This window comes from Pelodiscus sinensis, chromosome 19 (assembly GCF_049634645.1).
Source record: "Pelodiscus sinensis isolate JC-2024 chromosome 19, ASM4963464v1, whole genome shotgun sequence".
NCBI lineage: Eukaryota > Metazoa > Chordata > Testudines > Trionychidae > Pelodiscus > Pelodiscus sinensis.
Genome location: NC_134729.1, coordinates 15934971 through 15956793, shown reverse-complemented (window position 1 = coordinate 15956793; position 21823 = coordinate 15934971). Strand labels below are relative to the sequence as shown.

Below are 21823 nucleotides of genomic sequence, written 5' to 3'. Positions count from 1 at the left end.
CAGGCCTCCCAATCCCCATACTCCTGTGCTGCCCCCTCCACTCCCCATAGCCCCGTGCAGACCCCTTCTCCTGAGAACCCTCCCCTCCCCAGAGACATGGGGGGGGCCTAATTCGCTCCTTCCAACATAGGCTTTAGCCCCGCCCCTCCTTAGGAGCCTCCCCCAGTGGGCGTGGCTATGCTCTCCCCGGAGGACGCCCCACCTTCCCTCCAGGCAAAGAGGCCCCGCCCCCTCCTTGTGGACTCCCAGAGGCCCCGCCCCCCTCCGCTCAGGCGAGGCAGAGGCTCCGCCCCCTCGCGTTTCCGCCTGTCCCACGCCTCGGTCCCTTTCGGGCCCGCGCGGCCGCCGTAGCCGCTTTGCGCGTCGTCGCCTGGCCCCGGCCGGGCGGGGCGGCGTGGGGGCAAGATGGCGGAGGCGTCCCCGCAGCCGGGGCGGTTCTTCTGCCACTGCTGCGCGGCCGAGATCGCCCCGCGCCTGCCGGTGAGCGGGGGGGCGAGGGGAGCTGGGGCGGGGGGGCGCAGGGAGGCTGCGGGGGGCTGAGGGGGGGCGGGGGGGCGCAGGGAGGCTGAGGGGGGTCGGGGGGAGGAGAAGGGGGCGGGGGGCCCGAAGGGGGCGGGGGGCCCAGGGAGGAGAAGGGGGGCGGGGGGCCCCAGGGAGGCTGAGGAGGGGCGGGGGGGAGGAGAAGGGGGCGGGGGGCCCAGGGAGGCTGAGGGGGGCGGGGGGCCCCGGGGAGGAGAAGGGGGCGGGGGGCCCCAGGGAGGCTGAGGAGGGGCGGGGGGGAGGAGAAGGGGGCGGGGGGCCCCAGGGAGGCTGAGGGGGGTCGGGGGGAGGAGAAGGGGGCGGGGGCCCCAGGGAGGCTGAGGAGGGGCGGGGGGAGGAGAAGGGGGCGGGGGGCCCCAGGGAGGCTGAGGGGGGCGGGGGCCGAAGGGGGCTGGGGTCAGTGTGTCAGAGGCTCCCTGGGTGGGGGGAAGGGAGGTTGCGCTGGGCGGGGGAAGCCAGCCTGCCCGGGAGGTGGGCGCTGTGCAGGGGCCAGGAGGGGAGGTTGGAGCCTGCTGCCCCGCCCCCCCCCGGCTCTACCCCGGTGGGAAGAGAGCGAAAGGGGCTGGGGGGGGGTCTTAGGCTGGGAGCAGGTGGGAGAAGGGGCCTCCCCCATGCCCTGCGGTGAGGGGCCAGTGGGATCCCGCTCGCTGTCTCCAGGCTTTCAGGCTGGGGCCGCTTGACGGCAGAGGGTGACTTACGTGTTTCTATTCAGGCTGCAAAATGTTTCCTCAAGATCTGCGCCCAGCCCTCCACTGTGCGTTGCCTGCGACAGATTCTCAGGGAGGGTGTCTCCTGACACAGCCCACCCATTCTGGGCTTTTCCTCATCCCATTGCCACCACTTTGTGGGGGAAGTGGTTCTACATGACGTTCTTCCAGAGCAGAGCTGCAGGCTTTCCGCCCTGTGTGCACTAACACGCAAACTAAATATGAGGAGTGCGAGGGATTTCCTCCTATCAGTGAAGAAAAGCTGAGAGTAACCCTTAGCGAAAGTCTCAGAGGGGGAGCTGTGTTAGTCTGTAACTGAAAAAAACTGAAAAAAATGATTAGTCCTGCAGCACCCTAGAGACTAACAAAACCTGTAGATGGTACCATGAGCTTTTGTGGGCAAAGTAATACCTCTGAGAAAGTAATACTCGGGAATGTAGGAATAAGAAACAGTGAGACCAATGCAATTATTTCACTGACCAGGCCAAGCGTGTTTTACACTTATTCTAGTGCTTGCCTGGGTGTGCCTTGGGCTCCAGATAAATGCCCATACACCCTTACTTGTTAGGAGTGGACCACCTTCCCTGTAATGGTGAGAGACTAGTGCTGATTATTGGTATGAAAGTGACTTTGATAAACCAGAATGTTTGACCATGACTTGTAAGAAATGGAGCCAAGATGCATTCTCTTAAGTTGCCAAATGTCATCAACCTATCAAGTTTGGTTTTTTGAAGTTAATTAGCTTTGGGTTGATGCTGAGCCTTTATTTGTCCTGAAACCTGAACATTGTATCAGGAAAAGTGCAATAGAATGTCTCTATTTACTGAAGTTCATTGGCTGTTCTGATGTATACTGAAAACTCAGGTTGTGCCCTGAATGTGGTGATGAGTTCTAGATATAACTAGCCAATTAGCCCGTCATAAGACGGGATTTTCAGGTCTCTCCTCCACGTCCGTCTTCTTCCTGAGCCTCCGGTCGGTCTGTCTGTCTGTCTCTCTCTCCCCTTCCTCCTACTGCCTCTCTCTCAGCTCTCCTCCACCTTCTGCCTCTTTCCGTCGCTCTCTTTCTCTTCTCCCCCTTCTGCCTCTCACTCCGTCTGCCTCTGTCTCCGTCGGGGATGCATGCTCGTCCAGGCCCTGCCCCATGGGCGTGTACGTCACCATCCCGACCCCCTTTGCGGCACCGCTCAGCCGGGCCGCCGCACAGCATGCAGCATGGGGAGCACGGGGCCCAAATGTCCGCTTGTGCCGCTTGCTTCTGCACAGTGGCCAGGCTGAGCAGCGCAGAAGTCGGCCAAGCGCCATGGCGGGAGGCAACAGCGCCGCCTGGAGGGAACAGCCAGTGTTTCAGCGTTACAGAGTCACAGACATTGGGCAACTATATATATGATACTCTACATTTTTAGAACAGGAACGTCTCAGTGCCCTTTAGACATATTGCTAAATATTAATCCCTTCTTACTGAGGAAACTGAGCCCTCTAACAGACTAAGAAACTTGCCCAAGGTCATAAAAACATAGTGCCAAGGTTCCTTACTTTAGCCTCTAGACTATGAGGCTTCTCACTGATGTGCTGTTTCTAGAGGAGTCTTTTAAAACCATATGCAAAAATAATCCAGTTTAATTCATATTTAAAAATCAACCCAGAGCCTCTCTGTGCTTTGTGAATGTGTTCTGCTGTCAGCTGTGGTATTTACTAGAGTAATTCACAGGGCTGTGAATGGTTCCTTGCTTGTGCTGCGCTGCTTTCACATCATCCTTCTGAGGGTTCAGATCGATAGCATTTTATACAGTGATTAAAAAGAGCTTTTGCCACATGCTTTGGTTGGGGATTTTGAAGGAGCAAAAGGAAATTCGGTGTTCAGTTCTTATTGAAAGTCAATGGAAATTGGGTGCCTAACTCCCCTGGGCCTCCTTGAAACTCCCAGCTGTAAAGTCTGAGGCTAAGTGTACACTTGAAGTGAAATTATTGCTATGGTGCTGCACTGGGGAAGAGGTCTCCCAGAGCTCTATGTAAACCACGTAAATAAACATGGCTCCCAGCATTGGGAACCTGTTTACACTGGGGCTTTACGGCAGTGGTTTTTTATAAAGTGCCCCTTTAAAAAATATAAATACCCCCAGTACCTACAGTTTTCAGATGCACAAATGTTTTTTCTACCATTGCAACATATTTGTTTGAACAACTTAATCGTAGCTGGGTGGGCGATGACATTTGTGGCTGTAAAAAGTACAAAAATAATATATTACTGTAAAACTTAAAACAAAAATTCAGTTTTCTCCAGATTTCAGTTGTTGACGTACCCCCCCCCCCCCCCGACATGTCTCGAGTACCTCCTAAGAGTACTTGTACCACTGGTTGGGAAACACTGCTTTACAGCACTGTAACTTCCTCCGCTTGGAGGGGGATGGGAGGAGTTCGTATCTCTGAGCCAGAAAGTTGCAGGGCAGAAAAGTGACCATGTAGATATGGCCAGATTGCAGAATCCTACAAAAAAATCTGTTTTCTGTTAGGCTATGTCTACACTACCACGTTGTTTGGTAAAACTTATGTCATTGAGGGACATGAGAAAAACACCTCTTCGACATAAGTTTTACAGTCAGAAGCACTGGTGTGGCCTGAGGTATGTTCTCCACCTTCATCACCACTGCTTCTTGTTGGTGGCGGTTTAAGTATGTCGTCAGGAGAATGGCTACACAAGAGATCTTGTAGCAATGCTGCTGCATTGGGACAGCCGTGCTGAGCGGTGCTGCTGTAAGCACTCTAGTGTAGAAATCCCTCTTTCTCACTCAGACTTGAAGGCCTTGTCTCCGCGACTGAGGGTTGTGTTGAGCTAAGTTACGCAACTTCCTGTAAGTATCAAAGGCAACAGCGCGGGAGGCAGTGTGCACAGCCGACTCTCTGCACAGACTCAAAGCCTGCATGTAACTATGAACTGTTAACTGATGAGCCCAGGCTCATTGGTTAATCGCGTACTGCTGCTACACTTTCACATTTCTATTGCCAATTATCTTTCAGTGTCAGACTTTACACCTACTGCCAGTGGACTGCTCAGAGGAATGAATGTTAAAGTGAACTAGATGAAAGTTTAAAAGTTATGTATAGATATAGAAATATTTCAGGGTGTCTAGATTAGTTCAGTGACTATCCCGTAATTGGAACAGGCTTCTGTGAAGGTTGTCAAATGATTTTTACATATAAATGAAAATGTCTCCTTTCAGTCAGTGGCTGTTCAGCTGCTACTCTAGCATTGATGTGACACCATGAAAAGATTCTGCCTTTTCCTGAGTTGTTTTAATACCCACCCACACTGATGATAACCCTAGTATTTGTATAATTATTTCCTTTGGTTTGTGTTTGTTTTTGATAAATATCCTCCTGTATCTCAGTCTGTATTTGGTTTAGTTTTATAGTAAATACCAACATTTATGGGTGATTCTTTGGGAACTACAGCTGTTAAAATCTTCCAGTACAGTCTGTGTGTCTGGATATACCCAGTTAACCTTTATATGGAGGAGATTTTTTTAGGTCTGATTATTAAACACCACATTTTATTTTCCAGTCTGATGATGTTGTAATGGACAATTTTTCACCACAGCTTCAGACTCGTTCACAGGATGTCATTTTCTTTCACCTGTGACAGCAGGATTCCCTGAGGTTCTGATAAACTGTTGTTGAACTGAGTGGTGAACTTTTTTGATACAGCATATCTAGCTCCCAGCTTTTCAATCTGAGCGTACAGCTCTCCTGATAACTCCTCAATTGAGTGACTGATGAGAACATTGCTGGCTGTTGTTTTAAAATCAGGAAAGAGAGTGTGCTCAGCTCGGTTTTGCTATGCCACCGTGGGCTTGCATCAAGCACCGGGTCGTAAACTAACCAAGGACAGGGCTAGTTGTTGCTTGCAGGGGAGACCTTGAGGAAATCCAGCAGAGTGATTCAGCTAGTGGCACTCCTCTTTCCGAGTCAGCCCTGAACTGAATGCCCCTGCCTGGTTCTATGCACGGGGAAGAGCTTGTTTCTTGAAATATGTAAATCTGAGGCCTTGAGTCTTTGGGCCCATTAGAAATTCCATAGGGCTTTTCAAAAAGTACTGAAGGCAGATTGCTTGGCAGCATTCCAGCTCAGGTGATTATGGAGGTGAACTACAGTTCTTCCTGCAGTTCGGTGGCTGTTCTTTTCAGCACTCCTCTGAGACCAGAGTGGAACTTGCCCTGCATGTGCTACAAAAGGAAAGAATCTTTACAGTCTGAGCAGCAGCAAACTTTAGCAATTGTGCTGTTCCAGCTGCAAAAGAATTTGCTGATCTCTGTATTCAGGACTGCCTGCTTGTTGGCCAAGTCGCATCCCTTTTCTGATAGGGGCAAATCGCTTGCGTCTCTTGATCACACTCCGCATGGGGAGTGACAGTTCGGCTTGGTAAATTGGGAGCTGAATGGGGCATTGATGGAAATTGAGTAAATTGGCTGAAGTTTATTTCAAAGGGAGAATGGCTGAGCCAGGTTTTGGTACATTCCTGCTCCTGTGTGCTGTCAGCCAACTCCCCGGGGGAGTGTGGGTGTGGTAGGAACACTTCCAGAATACAAGCTGGGGATATTTTGTAGGAAAAAGACTGGAAATCTAAAGGAGCTCTCTGTGTGGGAGGAGGCAGCTGTTCATGTGAAATGGCAGTGGGTACAGTGCCTACAGCTGGGTGGGGTCTTGCTGACTCTGTATTCCCTTGAGCAGACACAAGGTCAGATGGGTCTGTGTTACTCTGCATAGCTAGGGCCTTACCAGGCTTTCTCCCCCCATGATTTGGGACGGGATCACAAACTTCTCAGCGGGATGGCACACAGGCCACTTGGGTACTGTGTCTTTCTGGGAATCCGGTAGCTTGGCTCCTACGTAGAATGAATATCTCTGGGCTTGTCTGTACTGCCCCACGGTTTGGACTAAAGGGTGTGGATGCTGTGGGTGCAAAGGTCTTGAGTCCACATGAATGCAGAGTCCTCTTGGACTTGGGACATTCATGCCCGCAGTGTCCACACGGGAATTATAACGCAGCACTTGGGAATTCACTGCTTTTCACGCCCTCTTAGTGCAAGTTGAGTGAACATAGACACGCCCTTTTCTCTAAAGGATGAGACAGTCCTGAAAGGAAGAGTGGCCCAGAAGCAGCATCTGCATTGTTTAAAAGAGAAGCTCAAGTAAGCCAGCTAGCCATGTTATTTTGCCTATGTTTAGTGTCCTGTTTGGCCCAAGCTGGGCGTGTGCTTCATAGGGGTCATATAAAAAGTGGAAACTAGGACAGATTACAAAGGATGAATATAAGCAAACAATTCAGGTTTGCAGGGGCAAGATTAGAAAGGCAAAGGCACAAAACGAGCTCAAACTAGCTACAGGCATAAAGGGAAACAAGACGACATTCTATAAATATATTAGAAGAAGAGGAAGACCAAGGACAGGGTAGGCCCACTGCTCAGTGAGGAGGGAGAAACAGTAACAGGAAACTTGGAAATGGCAGAAGTACTTAATAATTTCTTTGTTTCGGTCTTCACCAAGCAGTCTGATGATGAAGGAATGCCTAACATAGTGAATGCTAGTGGGAGGGGGTAGGTTTAGAAGATAAAATAAAAAAAGAACAATTTAAAAATCACTTAGAAATGTTAGATGTCTGCAAGTCACCAGGGCCTAATGAAATACATCCTGGAATACTCAAGGAGCTGATAGAGGAGATGTCTGAGCCTCTAGCTATCATCTTTGAAAAATCATAGAAAACAGGCGAGATTCCAGAAGACTGGAAAAGGGCAAATCTAGTGCCCATCTATCAATAGAGAAGTAAGAATAATCCAGGAAACTACAGACCAGTCAGTTTAATTTCTGTGCCAGGAAAGATAAGGGAGCAAGTAGTTAAGGAATTAATCTGCAATCACCAGGAAGAAAATAAGGTGATAGGTGACAGCCAGCATGGATTTGTAAAGAGCAAATCATGTCAAACCACTCTGATAGCTTTCTTTGATTGGATAACGAGGCTTTCTTTGATTGGATAATGAGTCTTGGATAAGGGAGAAGCGGTGGATGTGGTATACTTAGACTTTAGTAAGGCATTTGATACGGTCTCTCATCTTCTGATCAATAAACTAGGCAAATACAACTTAGATGGGGCTACTATAAGGTGGGTGCATAACTGGCTGGATAACTGTACTCAGCAAGTAGTTTTTAATGGTTCACAATCCTGCTGGAAAGGCATAACAAGTGAGGTTCTGCAGGGGTCTGTTTCGGGACTGGTTCTGTTCAATATCTTCATCAGCGATTTAGATATTGGCATAGAGAATACGCTTATTAAGTTTGCAGATGATACGAAGCTGGGAGGGGTTGCAAATGTTTTGGAAGATAGGGTCATAAGTCAAAATGGACTGAGGTAAACAAGATGAAGCTTAATAAGGACAAATGCAGGAAGGAACAATCCGTTCCACACATACAGAATGGGAATCGACGGTCTAGGAAGGAGTATGGCAGAAACAGATTTAGGGGTCATGGTGGACCACAAGCTAAATGTGTCGTCAGTGTGACTCTGTTGCAAAAAAAGCAAATGTGATTCTGGGCTGCATTAACAGGAGTGTTGTGAGCAAGACATAAGAAGTCATTTTTCCGCTCTATTCTGCGTTGATTAGGCTTCAATTGAAGTATTGCGTCCAGTTCTGGGCACCGCATTTCAAGAAAGATGTGGAGAAATTGGAGAAGGTCAGGAGAAGAGCAACAAGAATGATTAAAGGTCTAGAGAACATGACCTATGAAGGAAGGCTGAAAGAATTGGGCTTGTTTAGTTTGGAAAGGAGAAGACAGAGGGGACATAAGAGTGGTTTTCAGGTATCTAAAAGGGTGTCACAAGGAGGAGGGAGAAAAATTGTTCTCCTTGGCCTCTGAGGACAGGACAAGAAGCAAGGGGCTTAAATTACAGCAAGGGAGGTTTAGGTTGACATTAGCAAAAACTTTCTAACTGTCAGGGTGGTTAAACACTGGAACAAGTTGCCTAGGGAGGTTGTAGAATCTGTCTCTGGAGATATTTAAGAGCAGGATAGACATCTATCAGGCATGATCTAGACAGTACTGGGTCCTGCCGTGAGGGCAGGGGACGGGACTCAACCTCTTGAGGTCCTTTCTAGTTCTAATGTTCTGTGATCCATTGCCTCTCCCCGTGTTGTGTTGTGTTTTGTGTGCAGTTATCTGTGGTGGCTCATTTTAGTGACAGGCGATTCCTTCATCTAATTGTAAGCACTTTAGGTTTCTTCTGTCTGAGATGCCAAGGAGCAACATAAGTCGTTAAGTGTAAATGCTTTGCTAACTAATGAGAAAAGCAGGTGTAGAAATCCTTACTCTGAGGAGGATTGCAGTCAGAGCTTTATAAAAGATCTGGTCTTAAACATTGACCGATAGACGTAGATGGAAAGAGCTTTCTCTAAGGAACGTTGAGTAGGGGTGGCTGTTTTGGTGTCTGTTTTGCTGAATGACTTCCCCTTACGTGTCCCAGGAACCTCCATGGGTATATCTACACTGCAGTTAAAAACCCATAGCTGGGCCACACCAGCTGGCTGGAGTTGTGAGGCTGTTTAATTGCAGTGTAGACATCTGGGTTCTGGTTGGAGCCCTGGGCTGTAGGATACAGCAAGCTGGGAGAGTCCCTAGAGCTACACCGCCATTAAAGAACCTTTCACCCTGAGCCCTACATGCCTGTGTCAGCTGGTATGGGCAGTTGTGGGTGTCTAATCGCTGTGTCAACATACGCTGTGTGGTGAAAAATCCCAGCTCTTATTAGTAATTGCTTTCCTCTTAGTACAATTAGCAGTAACTGTAAGTCCACATTGTTTCTCTTTCATTCTGACGGTGTCCTCTAGATGCCATTTGAAAATCAACACACATGCATGCTTCCTTGCCAGGAAATTCAGGGGTTTTGCTTTCACTTCGCCTGTGACTACATCCAAATCCATCTTCTTTGTAATGCTCTGTCTGTGCTGGGGGTTACCCAGCATCATCTGAAACACTTCTGCTTGGCCACTGTGAGGAAGGCGTACACTGACTGCTCTAATCGAATCTCAGCATACTACAATGCTTTTGAAACGTGATTTGATAACCGTTGTGCGCTGGTCACACTGACTAGAGAAACCGTTGTGCCTAAAATGGTTTTATGCTGCATTTAAAAGTGGTTCCGGTAATACAGTGCGGCTAGACAAGGATGCAGCCATGATTCTGTTAAGCAGAGATTTTTATCAAAGGGTGAGACGCAGGCATGGAATTCCGGGATTTTGCAGCCTTCAGTCTGAAATGGCGACGAATGAGTCGACTAGAATCCCTGAAATCTTCTCGGTTGCCATCAGAAACGAAAGACTGTGCTGGAAAGCGTGTGACAAAGTAGGGATGGAATAGTATAGTTGATTAACTGATTAGCAAAAGCTTACAGGTTAATTCTATAGACTACACGCATCTCCCCCTCCTCACCCTTGGCCAGTACATTTTTTAGCAGGCTGGCCAGCAGCCCAGCTCATTCCTGGCTTGCACTGGGTCCTGGACCTACCCTCTGCTGCGACTCTGAATTCAAAGTGCATTAGGAGCCAGGCGGGCAGGCAGTCCTGCTCAGTTCGAGCTCGTGCCAGTTCCTGGAGCTCAGACCCCTCTTCCCCGGACAGGGGCTGCCCGTGACTATATCTAGTCGAGTAACCGATAAGAATTCATGAGGTTAATCGACTATTCAAGTACCCTATACGGAACACTCTGTCTGTAAGTGCTTTCTAGGGCCTGCCTGTCTCATGGTGTTTTCCTCTTCCACAGGACTATATTTGCCCAAGGTGTGAGTCTGGGTTTATTGAAGAGCTTCCCGAGGAGCCCAGGTAAGGTGCTGTCCCTGAAGGATACCCCAGCTAGCTTGGACTCCGTTTCCTGTGGTAGGAGAGGCTGCGAACCAAGAGGACCCGTTGGACAGTCTGCCAAGAGTTGCCTTTTTCCACTGACAACCTGGGGAGTGAAGTTACTTGGCTTCCCCAAAGTTGTAACACTTAACTCGCACGTCGCCTGGGTCCATGAATAGGCCGACGTGTTTCCCAACCATGGTGGGTGGAAGCCTGAGATCCCGGCTAGTGACCAATGTTCCCTTTAATTTGTTCCATCTGTGTACGGAATTAATTTGACATGCACTGAAGCATGTGCGGACGTGCACCACCAACAGAAACACGTGCTGCCAGATGTGGGCGCTGTGGGAGCTCTGCCAATCTGCTGGACAGTCCTGCTAGTGACTTGCAGGCAGCCACAGAACTTGGCTGGACTTTCTATGCCCAGGGCTGATTGGCTGCACCTCTCTCTTCCCCAGTCTCTTCACCTTAGCTTTGCTCCACACCTGTTCTCCTCTTCCTGTGCCCTGAGCCACCCTCCCCTGGCCCTTTTCCTTCCCTGTGACTGATCCCGTCTTAATGACCCCCCAATATATCTGCTATAGATTTTAGAGCGTCTGTCTGTCTGTCTGTTCAAGAATCAAAACGGTAAGAATTAGGAGCATCAAATTGGTTATGCAGCTTCCTCTTATTGTAACTTAAAATAACATTAGAGCCTGTCTCCCGCCTGCCCAGCCGGCACTGCCTGAGCCTCCTGTCCCCCATTAGGGAGGGGGGTCGGGCTGAAGTACCTCTCCAAGTTGTATGGGGACATTGCTGGCTGTTCCCTTTGTCAGGGAGCGAGGGGAAAGTGCGGGTCACACGTAATGTGATTCTTGGTCTCCACTTGCAGTGTGGGTGGCATTGAGGTTGAATCAATGAAAGGTGACAAGATGTTTAAGAAGTCCACTGGTTTGTTCTTAACAGTGGAAGTAAGTCTCTGTCTACATCAGCTGTATCCAGTGTGCATTAGTTAGTCCTCAGGGTTGCAGTAGGTTTGCTAAACCCATAGGCCTTGTCCCGTTTTGAAAGGCAGGATTGTCTAGTAGTAGATGGAGCATGGAGCTGGGAATCTTTCCTGCTAATTGTAGCTCTGACAGCGACCTGCTGTGACCTTGGCAGAATTACTCTGTTGCTCTGAGCCTCTGTTTACTCTGCTGTAAAACCAAGACAGCATTTAGCACACGCGCCTTGAGAGTAATGTTCCTACAGCACTTTGAAACTGTAGCTCTATGCATTGGTCACTGTTCTCTTGTAATAATTTGCTGACTTTCACAAGATTTTGCAGTGCCAAAAAGAGCTTTGGTTCTGATGAGTGTGTTGGCCACAGCCGCATTGAGGGTGTTTGCGTTGCTGTGGCAGTGTCGGCACCTAAAATCAGTGAGGGGCGAACTCGGCCAGGGGCCTTCCCCCTGAGTGGATCACAAGATTGTCGTAACCAAGATGGAGCAGGACGGAGCAGTTTAGCTCACTGTGCCTGCGGAGCTTGAATTTGCAGGATGTGCCAATTGAATTGTAGCAGCGCTGTGATTGGCTGCACAGGGAGTGCGCGGCTTTCACGGTCAATGTCTGGTGCAATTGGTGTGCACCTTTCACGGGCCCTGGCCTTATGCAAAACCAGTAGGGAAAAACCACATGGATGGAAAGCAGTGAAATCTGGCAGGCCTACGCCTGGACAGCTGTCCTGCGTGCCACACACACGACCCCGGTGGCCACAGGTTGCCCACCGCTGTGGCTCTCCAGAGAATGTAGCTGAATGCCTGGGGTGGAGTGGACAGAGAACTTATGGCTGATGATAACAGGAGAGTCTTCCCTTGCAACGTTACTGCTCTGCAGAGCCAGGGATGCGCGCACAGTGAGGGAGAACGGTCTGGCTCTTCCGAAATGTAAGGGACAGCAAGAAAAATCATTTAAGTTAAATGACGTGAGCAGCAGATGAGAGGAGAATGTCCTGCCTGTGCACTGATTTTGCACAGCTTGTAAACTGGGGAGATGTTTGCCGCTAGCGAGGTCCCATCCCTGGCTTCCCTCTGCTGCAGTAGCCGTTCTGTCCGCCCGCGCTGCGGCACGTCAGCTAACCGGCGCTGTTTGCTCTTGTCAGGAATGCTGAGAATGGTTCCAGCTCTTCGGCCTCGACCAGCGATCAGAGCAGACACCCATTCGAGGTGAGTAACAGCTGCTCCTCAGATATTGGTTGTCTTGCCCTTGAATCTGACTCTTCTACAAACTGATCGTTTTGCACCCTGCTGGATTTTGCCAAATTTGTGGGTAAATATCATCCAAGCACCGCTTCTAAATAGGGATGTGAGTGGTTAGCCAGTAAGCATCACCCTTATTGGGTGCTGTGGCAGGGGTGCTCCGCCCCACCCCGTTTAAGCAGTTAACTGATTAAATACAACGTTTAACCGGGATTGTACTTCCTTCCAGCAATCCCTAAGTATGGCTTTGTTCTCAGAGGACAGTCGTTCAGTGTGGGTCTCCCCATCTTGTTCGGCGTAGCTGGGCTACGGTGGATTGGATGTGCTGTGGTCACTGACAGTCAGCACGTAGCCTCTGTTGCTGCCCAGGGTAGCAGACAAGTAATGGCCATTTCCTAACTTGAATTCCATCCGATGCTGTTTGCTCGGGGCAGAGCTGTTCCTCCGCTGTGCTGCTGGGGAGTCTCTGCCTTTGTTAGCAGAAGTAAAAGCCGAGCCACCTCCTGGTAACCGGCCTGCCTTGCCCCTCTCCGCTACAGAGCATGGACCAGCACTTATTCACCTTGCCGCAGGGCTACGGCCAGTTTGCCGTTGGGATTTTCGATGACAGCTTTGAGCTTCCTGCTTTTGGGCCTGGTGGCCAATCTGAAGACAACAGGGACTCGGAGAACCGACGGGAGAGAGAGCACCAGTCTCGGCACAGATACGGCGCGAGACAGCCCCGAGCCCGCCTCACTGCACGGCGTGCCGCTGGCAGGCACGAGGGAGTCCCCACGCTGGAAGGGTGAGGCTTGGCTCGGTGCCTGGGGCCGGCTGTTTGATTTGAATGCGGGAACCTGTGTGTGTTCTCTGGTCCTTTTGAAACCCTCCCACACGAGTTCTTCTCTTCCCTTGCTTCCCATGCAAATGGCTGCTTCGGGGAGATTAAACTTCAGCTGGGCTAGAACCCTTATCTCGCCTATATCTGGAGTGAAACTGCCTTGCTGCCTGGCGCTTTCCGGTGCTCTACAACAGTTCCTGCTCAAAAAGGGCTGCAAGCTTTTAACTACAAGGTGCCCTGGGCTGAGTAAGCTTCGGTCTGCCCTGGTTCTTTCGTCTGGGCATGGTCAGTTGTGGGCAAAGCAGCATGAAGCCCAGCTGATGTGTTCGATTCTTGGTGAATTTCTCCCAGTCACCAGGGGCCTGGAGTTCCCTGCTCCTTACAGTCAGCAGCTAGAAATGCTGCTGCCTCCTAGGCCTGCTAGAGCAGGAGGGATTTTTCTCAAGGACCTCTCTGGTCTGGCGCCTCCGGGACTGGACTGGTCCCGCATGAGGGATTTTGTCGGACTTGGGGAGGTTGTATCTGGCCCCCCAGACCGCTCCCCTCTGCCACCGGCCCCCCACACTCCACTCCTCTTCCTGGCTATGCTGGGCAGCCCAGCTCCCAGCGTGTAGGGCTCCTGGCCCTGCTGGGTTGTACTGGGGAGCCCAGCTCCCAGCGTGTGGGGCTCCTGGCCCTGCTGGGTTGTACTGGGGAGCCCAGCCGCCAGCCCACCACCGGGACTCTCTGGTCCTTGGAATCCATGGTCCTACTGGACCGTGGCTGTTGCCAGACCAGGGAGTCCCGGTTCACAGAGGTTCAGTGTACGTCCCGGAGATGCGCTTTTGCCTAGGAAAGCCTCGACTCCTTCCTGTGGCAAGAAATAGCTAGCGCTAGGATGCAGTGCATCTGCACTGCCGATCCCCGTGGCACCGCGGTGTTTCCTGTCCACGCTGGACTTCAGGGTGGTTTTGTGGGAGTCAGTGGAGCCTCGTTCTTACCTGACCTTGATTTTTCTGCCTTTCAGGATTATACAGCAGCTGGTCAATGGCATTATCGCACCTACCACCATCCCCAACCTAGGACTAGGCCCTTGGTGAGTGGGCATTCCCGGCTGCTCCCCTGCAGGTCTGGCTGGGCAGCCCCAGGGAGACTAACACCTCTTGTCTTTATTCCTGAAGGGGAGTCTTGCATTCAAATCCTATGGACTATGCTTGGGGTGCCAATGGCTTGGATGCAATTATTACACAGGTAAACCACCCCCCGTTCGGTGCGTTTGCCACCGGGACAGGCTCCTGTGCAGCGGTTGGTACCGAGTGGAGCCGTTTCTCTAAGCACCTGCCCGTCTCCCGCCCGGGGAGGGACAGCGCTGGCACCTGCCTCGGTTAGCCCAGTGCGCCGCCTAAGCCCTGCGCGCAGAGTGCCTGTGTCAACGTCTCTGAGGAGCTCGGGGCTAATTCCATGGCCAGGGAAAATGCCGTTTGTGTCTTGATTCACGTGGCTTGAAACGCACCAGCCAGAGGGTTGCTGAGTGCCCTACTGCGGCCTTTCAGTCCCTCCTCAGGGAAGCCGTGTGCTGGAGAACACCAGACCAGCATGGCCTCAAGCAGGCTTGGCAGGGGTTCCGAAAGACAAGCCTGTTTCCCCAACAACCTGCTCTGATGGTTTGTGATTTAGGGAGCTCAAAGGGGGCCATGCTTGATTCTGCTCCTGTTGTTCCTCCCGCTGTTCTAGAACACAGGTGGCCATTAAATATGTGGCGGGAGCATTTAAAGACATTACCAGGAAACCAGTCCTGGAGTGTGTATTTGGCGAGTGGCATTTGCTGCTGGAGAGCCCGAAGAGCAGTTGTCATGACTGAGGCATGGGCAGTCAGACCTAGCGGTTGGAGCGGGAGTTGGGAAATAGGCTGGGTCCGATTCTGAGGCAAGCCAGAGGGCAGAACTGAGGGCCAGGAGGCAGCACGGTGAGGTCACCAGCAGATCGGGAGCCAGGGAGCAGTCCAGACATGGGAGATCCCAGTTGCATGTGCAACTTCCTGTTCCTGTGCTGGGTGTGTATCGAAGTCGGGAACACATCAGCATCCCCCGCGTTCTGCCATTCTGTTTCCAGGGCTGGCGTCTGCTTCTGTTTTGGCAGGTGCTAGTGGGTCCCTGAGTGCAGGCTGGAACTTAGCTTCTAAGAGCCCCGTGGTATCGGCGTCAGTGCGCACGTGAAGTGTTGTGCTGAGGGTGTCAGCTGCTCCATTCAGAGGTCAGGCTGGAATCTGTCTCCTCCGTGCAGCTGTGCAAAGCTGCCCAGCTCGGGGGGGACGGTGGGGCGTTAATTGGTGAAGCATGAGGAGTTAGCCAGCGGGAAAGGCAAGGACTGGACTTTCAGGTGACGGGATATTGGGTGAGATGGCTCAATACCGAGGCCTTCCATCCAGCCGGCGGTGTTTCCTGGACTGCATGGCCTTTTGTCTTTCAGTTATTAAATCAGTTTGAAAACACTGGGCCACCTCCAGCAGACAAGGAGAAGATCCAAGCGCTCCCCACTGTTCAGATAACAGAGGAACACGTAGGTACGTCCCCGCCTCCTTCGACGACTTGGCTGACGCGAGCTGTGCAAAGCTTCCCTGTGGTTTTCCACTTGGGGTTTTCATGTTGGCAAGGAATGTATTGTAAGGCTCAAGCATTCCAAAGGCAGAATGAGGCACAGCTCTCAGACATGCCTACAGGAGATAGGGCTGCAATAGGCAGTCAGCCACTTGGTCTTTAGAAGCTACAGTCTCCCCTCTGATACCTACCGAGGGACAATCTCCGCTTATGGATACATTTGCTTTCCACTGCCACCTCTCTGTGAAACCTTCTGGGGGGGGGGGCTTGATTGCTAATACAGGTGACCCCGACTTGTGACACAATTTGTTCCTGAGGAAGTGTCGCAAGTTGGAGGTGTCGTAACTCGAATCCTCATTGACGATAGGCGCCGTGCACCATCGTAAACGTGGGCTGAGGAAGTAAGTCGGGGGTTTTCAGCCCCATCCGCACTTTAAAAAATACTTGTAAGTGCGGGGGTTCACAGCTCGGGGGTTTCCTGTATCTTGATCACTGCTGATAGTCTACCACAGGGATCCTATGGCTCTTAACAAAACTGTTGTTTGTCGATAATCCAAGCACGACACCCAGATGGCCACAGTACGCAGATTGAGATTCTGTACATTTTTTAAACATTAGCTTCAATCAGATTTTTAAATCTAAAAATTGGAGCCAGCCTGGGAATCGGGGCTGTTTTGGTGTCCTGAGTCTCCAGCCTGTCTTGGGAATGAGTGGTCTGTGTGCTGTTCAGGGCGTTGCTGGGCTAGGGGCTCTCACCCCACGGCAGTGTGCCGCCAGTAGGAATGATGGTGGAGAACTGGCAGCCTGCTTACCACTGTGTGCAGCTCTGCTTGGACCTAATTTTACAACCCAATCTGAACCTGTCGAATCGTTTTCCTGTCTGCTTGTGGTTGGCTTGGTCCCATGGGTTTTGTTTCAGGTAGCAGAGCTCTAATTCACGCTGCTGCCCTCGCTCCTGCTGTGCCAGACTCTGGGCCAGGAGCCCTACGCTGTCTCCGGCCATGCATCCCTCGCCCCTAGGGAGCGTCTGTCCTTGCCACTGCGGGGTGCAAACATGATGCGTCCTGCTCCGCTGGGCTCCTTCCTCCAGGGCTGGGGAGCCCTGTCAAGCAGCCCCAGCGCCTTTGGCCACAGGGTGTCCTGGCAGGTGTGCAGCCCAGGGAAAGAATCTGGCCCGCCTACCTGGCCCGCAAAGCCAGGATCCTCCACCCCTGATGTGCTGTGGTGTGTCCCAGGCCTGCCTGCCCAGCAGTGCAGTGTAGGCTTCTGGTGCACTCCCATCCTCCTCGCTGCACCCTGGATGCTGCCCTGGCTTCCTGGTTGGGAGGAGCCCTCCTTCCGCAGCAGAGCTGGCTAGCTGTTTGCTGACTCCCCTAGCCAGCTGCTCCCAGCGTCACTGAACTCTGGGGACCAGGACCCTTCTCTGGTGCGCCAAGTGCTGACGCCTGAAGTCAGGCGATGGCTGGTTGCGAGCCTCTGCCGCTGTGTCTTCTGGATGCGCTGTAAGTAGCGTTAGAGGCGCAGCGGTAACACACCAGTTGTCCGCACAGGTGGGGCTGCAGCTGTGAAAGTCTTCTGAAACTGTCAGTGCTGGTGTAGCCGGTGCAGAAATCACAAAAAAAGGCCATTTTGAACTCTCTTCTCCGTGGCACACTTCCAACTGCCTTGCGGCACACCAGTGTGCCACGGAACACAGTTTAAGAAACACTGGTGTAGTCTACAGCATAAGAACGGCCAGACTGGGTCAGACCAAAGGTCCATCCAGCCCAGTATCCTGTCTACAGACAGTGACCAATGCCAGGTGCCCCAGAGAGGGTGGACCGAAGACAATGATCAAGCGATCTCTCTCCTGCCGTCCCTCTCCAGCCTCTGACAGACAGAGGCTAGGGCACCTTTCCTTACCCAGCCTGGCTAATAGCCATTTATGGACTTAACCTCCATGACCTTATCTAGTTCTCTTTGAAACCCTGTTATAGTCCTAGCCTTCACAACCTCCTCTGGCAAGGAGTTCCACAGATTGACTATGTGCTGTGTGAAGAACTTCCTTTTATTTGTTTTAAACCTGCTGCCCATTAATTTCATTTGGTGGCCCCTAGTTCTTATATTGTGGGAACAAGTAAATAACTTTTCTTTATTCACCCTCTCCACACCACTCCTGATTTTATTAGACCTCTATCGTATCCCCCCTTAGTCTCCTCTTTTCTGAGTTGAAAAGTCCCATCTTTCTTCATATGGGACCCTTTCCAAACCCCTCAGCATTTTTGTTGCCCTTTTCGGAACCTTTTCCAATGCCAATATAACTGTTTTTGAGATGAGGCGACCACATCTGTCCACAGTATTCCAGATGTAGGCGTACCATGGCTTTATTCTCTATCCTCTTAATGATTCCGAACATTCTGTTTGTTCTGACTGTCACTGCACACCACATGGACGTCTTCAGAGAACTGTCCACGATGACTCCAAGATCTTTCCTGAGTAGTTGTAACTAAATTAGCCCCCATCATATTGTATGTACAGTTGGGTTATTTTTTCCACTGTGCAGTACTTTACACTTATCCACATTAAATTTCATTTGCCATTTTGTTGCCCAGTCACTTAGTTTGGTGAGATCGTTTTGAAGTTCTTCACAGTCTGCTTTGGTCTTAACTATCTTGAGCAGTTTAGTATCGTCTGTAAACTTTGCCACCTCCTGTTTACCCCTTTCTCCAGATCATTTATGAATAAGTTGAATAGGATTGGTCCTAGGACTGACCCTTGGGGAACACCACTAGTTACCCCTCTCCAATCTGAAAATTTATCATTTATTCCTACCCTTTGTTTCCTGTCTTTTAACAGTTCTCAGTCCATGAAAGAATCTTCCCTCTTATCCCATGGCAACTTAATTTACATACGAGCTTTTGATGAGAAACCTTGTCAAAGGTTTTCTGGAAATCCAAGGTGGTTGGTATGGTTTTGAGAGCCTGATTTCTGGAAATCTAAGTACACTATATCTACTGGATCCCCCTTGTTCACATGTTTGTTGACCCCTTCAAAGAACTCTTAGTAGATTAGTAGGACATGCTTTTGCCCAACAAATTATGTTCTACTTTTGCTTATCGGTTAATCAGTTAATTGACTGTACTATTACATCCCTATGTGATACCCTCCGTGTTTATTTTTAAGCAATTGTGAGGAATTATGGGAGGATCAGACAATAGTTATTTAATGGCGGTATTAGCTGAGACTCGCTTCATTTTATCATTGTTAAAATACAAATTGTCAGTCTCATGTCACAATATACAAAGTACATTTCCTTAGCTCAGATTCAAATAGTTCTCAAACCGCCTTGTTCATTCTTTGCTAATGTGTCAGTTTCTGTTGATGGGAATACTTTTGTGTGGGTTTGTGTGCACAGTGACACTGACACATGAAACTCACACCCCTCCAAGCCTGCACTTGACCCCTTTGCGGCAGCAACGAGAGGAAATGCAGGCCAGGATGCGGAGGGTGTTTGGAATAAGGTGGAGTGATCCAGGCCACCATCCCAGGTGGAAGGAGCAATGGAGGATTTGGTGGGGGTGGGGGGAGGGGGGCAGGCGGACTGAACCAGGTTAGCTGAAGCGCATCAGTGGTGAGACTTCACAGGTTGGCATCTCTGTGCTGATTTCTGAAGTGGCTGGGGACACAAGCTGTCCGGTCAGCCTGCGTTACTCTTGGCTGTACGTGTTTTCTGTCAATCACAGGCTCCGGGCTCGAGTGTCCCGTTTGTAAAGAGGATTACACCCTTGGTGAAAATGTCCGGCAGTTACCCTGTAATCATCTGTTCCACAATGGCTGTATAGTCCCCTGGCTGGAACAGGTTAGTTACCCCAGGGCGCAGGGAACATTAGACATGCTGTAGGTTTTCCATTGCACTGGTCCCCTCATAAATCCTTCTATGATGCTGCCTCTGTGTGAGTAGCCTTTGGCCTCTGAAGGAGGCGGCGGCTGTTGGCAGCGTCACAGCCTGTTACTTTCCCTCCTCCTGTGTCCTGCCTAACCCTTTCTCTCCTGATGTTTTTCGTCTCCAAAGCACGACACATGCCCCGTGTGCCGGAAAAGTTTAAGTGGACAAAACACTGCCACGAACCCACCAGGACTCACAGGCATGAACTTCTCCTCCTCGTCGTCTTCCTCTTCCTCCAGCTCACCCAGTAACGAAAATTCATCAAACAACTCGTGAATCCTGGCCCAGCCCCTGCCCCCCTTGTTCCTAGCCAACATACGCAACTGAGGGCTTCCGGAGCAGAGCGAGGGGGGGACCGAAACCCCGACATTGCCTCGTGAGGCCCCTGGTTCTCCAGAGACGAGACCCCTCAGGCTCTCCGGTGGGGGGAAGCACTCTGTGAATTCAGTGTGTCGCCACATGGACTCTGAAAACGGGTGTGATGAAAGGCCATGACGCTTCTCAGATTGGAAACCCACGGTGCTGTGCTGTTGGCTGCCTAGCTCCAGACTGGGGCAGGTGGTTGGTATGGTTTTGAGATCCTGCTCTTTCTATTCCCCTGCTCCTCCATCCCTTTCTGCTTTGACATTTTAACCCTTTAAAGTGACAGTGTAACACAATCTGGTTTGCTCCTGGGATCTCAAGGGGGGGCGGGCGAGTGAGGGCTAGAACTGGTGAACTCTTGAACTAGAGCAAGCCATCCCTCCCTCGCCTGCCTCGAGACCTTTGTGTTTTCTTTATAACTTCCCCCTTCACATGCTCCACACACAAAGGGTTTTTATAATTTTAAATTATTACTGCTGAATAAACGGACATTTCAGCTCAACGTGAAGTTATGCATGATTTGTGGGCAATACAGGGTAAGCTCTTCTGAGTACTGTGCTGCATCTTCTGAGGCAGGTCTGCACTGGGGTCGTATGCCCCCTTGTTCCCTCCCGTATGCCATGTGGTGGTACACGGTGACTACCTTAGCTCTAAGTTCCTACCGGCCTGGCCCGTGTACATTGCCAGCCTGCCAATCGTCAAGCGCAGTCGGCTGCAGGAGGAGAAACTTGCAGCATCCTTGTACGATTTTGCATTTCTGCCTGCGCCTCCCGCAGTCCTGCCTTTCTCTCACCCGGAAGGCGGAGTGCTGGCTGCAGGACCTGGAACTGCACCAGCGTCAGGACCAGCCAAAGGCCATCGTGACCGATAAAGCACAGAGCAAGTGACATTTGAGAAAAATGTATTTCAAAGCTTCTTCAAAATACAGCTGCTTTAAAAATCCCCAGGAGCTTGTGAATCGGTTTCCTTGCCAGAGTTGGTTTGCCGGGGGAGAGGGTGGAGGGAATGTCTTGGTCCTCTGCTTGGGAGGGGCGGAGGCCTCTGATTTGGTCTGAGGTTTAACAGCTGATCTGGTTGGGAGGGTGGAAGTCAGAGCAGGTACGTTCAAAGTTCTGTTTCCATGCGCTGGGGGCAGGACGTTGCATTTCCGCTTCTGATCACTGCAGGGGGGTGCAATTCCGAAGACATCTCTGGCGGACACCTACGTGGCCTCGATGGGGGGCTTCCAGGCCGGGCTGCTGGGCTGAAGGACGTGCCCCATGTAAAGGGGAGGCTGACACAAGCCCAAAGCCTTTGTAGCGGGGACTAGCTCCAAGTCATGAGTTAACCAAAAGAACCAGGCTGCAAACCCTGTTGCAGTGGAGTGTGTTGCCAGCAGGCGGAGCAACGGGCTCAGAGGTTTCAAACACTGGTTGTGGCGAAGCTAAAATGTCCTAGGAGCGGAGATGATGATTGGCGAAGATGCTGGCCAGTGGTGGTCTGCATAACAGCTACAGCTGCGAACTCTGTCTCCTGCTCCTTTCCCAGGGGTCTCCTGGCTACCAGCCAGGTCACTGAGTGCCCTGGCTCACCCAGCCTTCAGGCAAAGGCTTTTATTCTGACTGTAGGCCGGGGGGCTGAGAGGGCTGGATTGTAAGACGGTGGCTCAGGGTGTAAACGTTAGACCTCTGTATGCCCCGAGGCCCACTGCAGAGCCACCACTGGGATCAGTAGGAGATTTGCACAAAGGTCGAGGCAGCCTGTGGCCGGTCTTCTGAATGCAGTGCTGGACTGATGGGTCCTGCCAGCTCCT

The 21823-nt window shown here is 51.1% G+C and overlaps 1 protein-coding gene across 2 annotated transcripts; it reads left to right on the top strand.

Moving 5' to 3' along the window:
* Positions 1-311: 311 nt before the first annotated feature.
* RNF126 (ring finger protein 126) lies at positions 312-20973 on the top strand. 2 transcript variants are annotated; one of them, XM_075902596.1, is made up of 9 exons: positions 312-480; positions 10055-10113; positions 12251-12314; positions 12920-13131; positions 14174-14242; positions 14328-14397; positions 15616-15709; positions 19466-19581; positions 19795-20973. In XM_075902596.1, the coding sequence occupies exons 1-9, from the start codon at positions 406-408 to the stop codon at positions 19942-19944; spliced, it is 909 nt and encodes a 302-aa protein (XP_075758711.1). In that variant the 5' UTR covers positions 312-405; the 3' UTR covers positions 19945-20973. The 2 variants fall into 2 exon arrangements, with proteins under 2 accessions (XP_075758711.1, XP_075758710.1); XM_075902595.1 differs by having other exon boundaries at positions 316-480; positions 12887-13131.
* Positions 20974-21823: the final 850 nt, after the last annotated feature.

Excerpts from the sequence above, each read along its gene's own strand:
- RNF126 (XM_075902595.1), top strand. The coding sequence starts at position 406 with ATGGCGGAGGCGTCCCCGCAGCCGGGGCGGTTCTTCTGCCACTGCTGC. Across the intron at positions 481-10,054 it reads AGATCGCCCCGCGCCTGCCG|GACTATATTTGCCCAAGGTG; the intron begins GTGAGCGGGGGG and ends CCTCTTCCACAG. Across the intron at positions 12,315-12,886 it reads AGAGCAGACACCCATTCGAG|AGCATGGACCAGCACTTATT; the intron begins GTGAGTAACAGC and ends TCTCCGCTACAG.